This window comes from Phytophthora parasitica (assembly GCF_000247585.1).
Source record: "Phytophthora parasitica INRA-310 unplaced genomic scaffold supercont2.6, whole genome shotgun sequence".
NCBI lineage: Eukaryota > Oomycota > Peronosporomycetes > Peronosporales > Peronosporaceae > Phytophthora > Phytophthora nicotianae.
This window is the reverse complement of record NW_008648992.1, coordinates 1,816,067-1,817,517: the sequence shown is the minus strand read 5'-3', so window position 1 is coordinate 1,817,517 and position 1,451 is coordinate 1,816,067. Positions and strand designations below refer to the sequence as shown.

At 46.5% G+C, this 1,451-nt stretch overlaps 1 protein-coding gene across 1 annotated transcript; it reads left to right on the top strand.

Moving 5' to 3' along the window:
• Nucleotides 1–15: 15 nt before the first annotated feature.
• Nucleotides 16–1,343, top strand: PPTG_04278 (hypothetical protein; the record flags this gene model as incomplete). The annotated part of the gene is made up of 2 exons (XM_008898170.1): nt 16–1,248; nt 1,326–1,343. 2 exons carry the CDS (start codon nt 16–18, stop codon nt 1,341–1,343), a joined length of 1,251 nt encoding a protein of 416 aa, XP_008896418.1.
• Between the last annotated feature and the right edge of the window lie 108 nt (nt 1,344–1,451).

The following is a 1,451-nucleotide window of genomic DNA, read 5'->3' as shown; positions in this document are numbered from 1 at the left end:
GCAGATGTTAAATGGATGCTAACGGAAGGACTTAAGCTGAAGTGGGAATGGTGTATTCCGCACATGACCAATGCTGCCACAAAAGCCGCATGTGGTATTGTGAATGACAAGACCAAGTCTAAAAACCCATCAATGACGGAATTGATATCTCGCATTGGGAAAACTGTGTTTCAGGTTCGTCACGTCGAGGTGATGGGGTCTCTATTTGAGGAGCTCTGTGAAATGACTGGAGAAGGCAAGTCTCGTACTTTGATCGAGTTCAAACCGCATCGGTTTATGGGCCTTACAAAAGTGATCTTGCGCATACTGGAAAAGTGGGACCAACTTGTCGTTTGGTTTGGTGAGCGAATCTCAAAAGCGCTGCGGTCTGGACTTGCACCTCCCGAAGGCTTCCCTTTAGCCGCAGACAAACTGGATTTGATTCAACTGGTTTGCATTCTGCAGCCAATTACACTTCTCAACCGACGAGCTCAAAGTGACTGTGCGAATCAAATTGATGTCCTCTTGACTTTGTACAGACTTCGACAAAATGTTTTAGATCCGTCTGCTGCGCTCGTGGATTACCGCACCAAGCATTTACGGCCACCACGGTACTTCGCTGTTGTCGAGTTGACACCATTGGTCTCCAAGACGCGTCAATTACTCGCCGATGCATTTCACGATCGATTCTTTTCTCGCTATACCAACCGAACAAAAGTTCGCAAGATGTCGTACATCTTCGAAATTCAACTACTCCTACACCCCAAACTTAAGAACCCCGATGGAGTGCTCGCAAGGATGATTCATTTGTGCAACCAGCAGCTTGTTATCGAACCGGCTAATCCGTCAAAACGATTGCGTCCTGATGAAGTATCTCGAATGGTGAATTATGTCAAGACAACCATTATTGACCAACTAAAGTCTTTGATGCTATCGACTGCACCTGTCCAAGAAATCAGCACGTCTCAAATACCCAATTCGAACTCGCAGCCTATTATGTTCTCTGAAGACCTTATGGACTTCTATGAACAAGACGAGGGTACTGCCGAGGCGCCCTCGAACGACGTACAGAAATCCCGGATTGAAGACGAGTTGGAGCGGTGGATCAGTCAGCCTGTGACTATGGACCGAAATGGACAAAATCAAGCCGAGCATGTTCTTGAATTTTGGAGTCGCCAGACCAATAGGACATATCAGTTTCTTCCTTCAGTTGCGCGTATTGTGTTTGCCGTTCCTACTTCATCGGCTCAGATTGAGCGCGACTTCGGTGTTAGTGGAATGATGGTCACTAGCCAACGAAGCTCAATTTCCGCAATGAACATCGATATGTGCTCGTTCTTGAATAGAAACCGGAAATTTATTGACGTGACACAATGCCCAAGGCTTCAAGGCGACGCATACCGCAATAGCATCCCAACAAACGTGTTATTGCCAATGGAAGATGATAGCGATTATTTGGACATTTCAGCGGA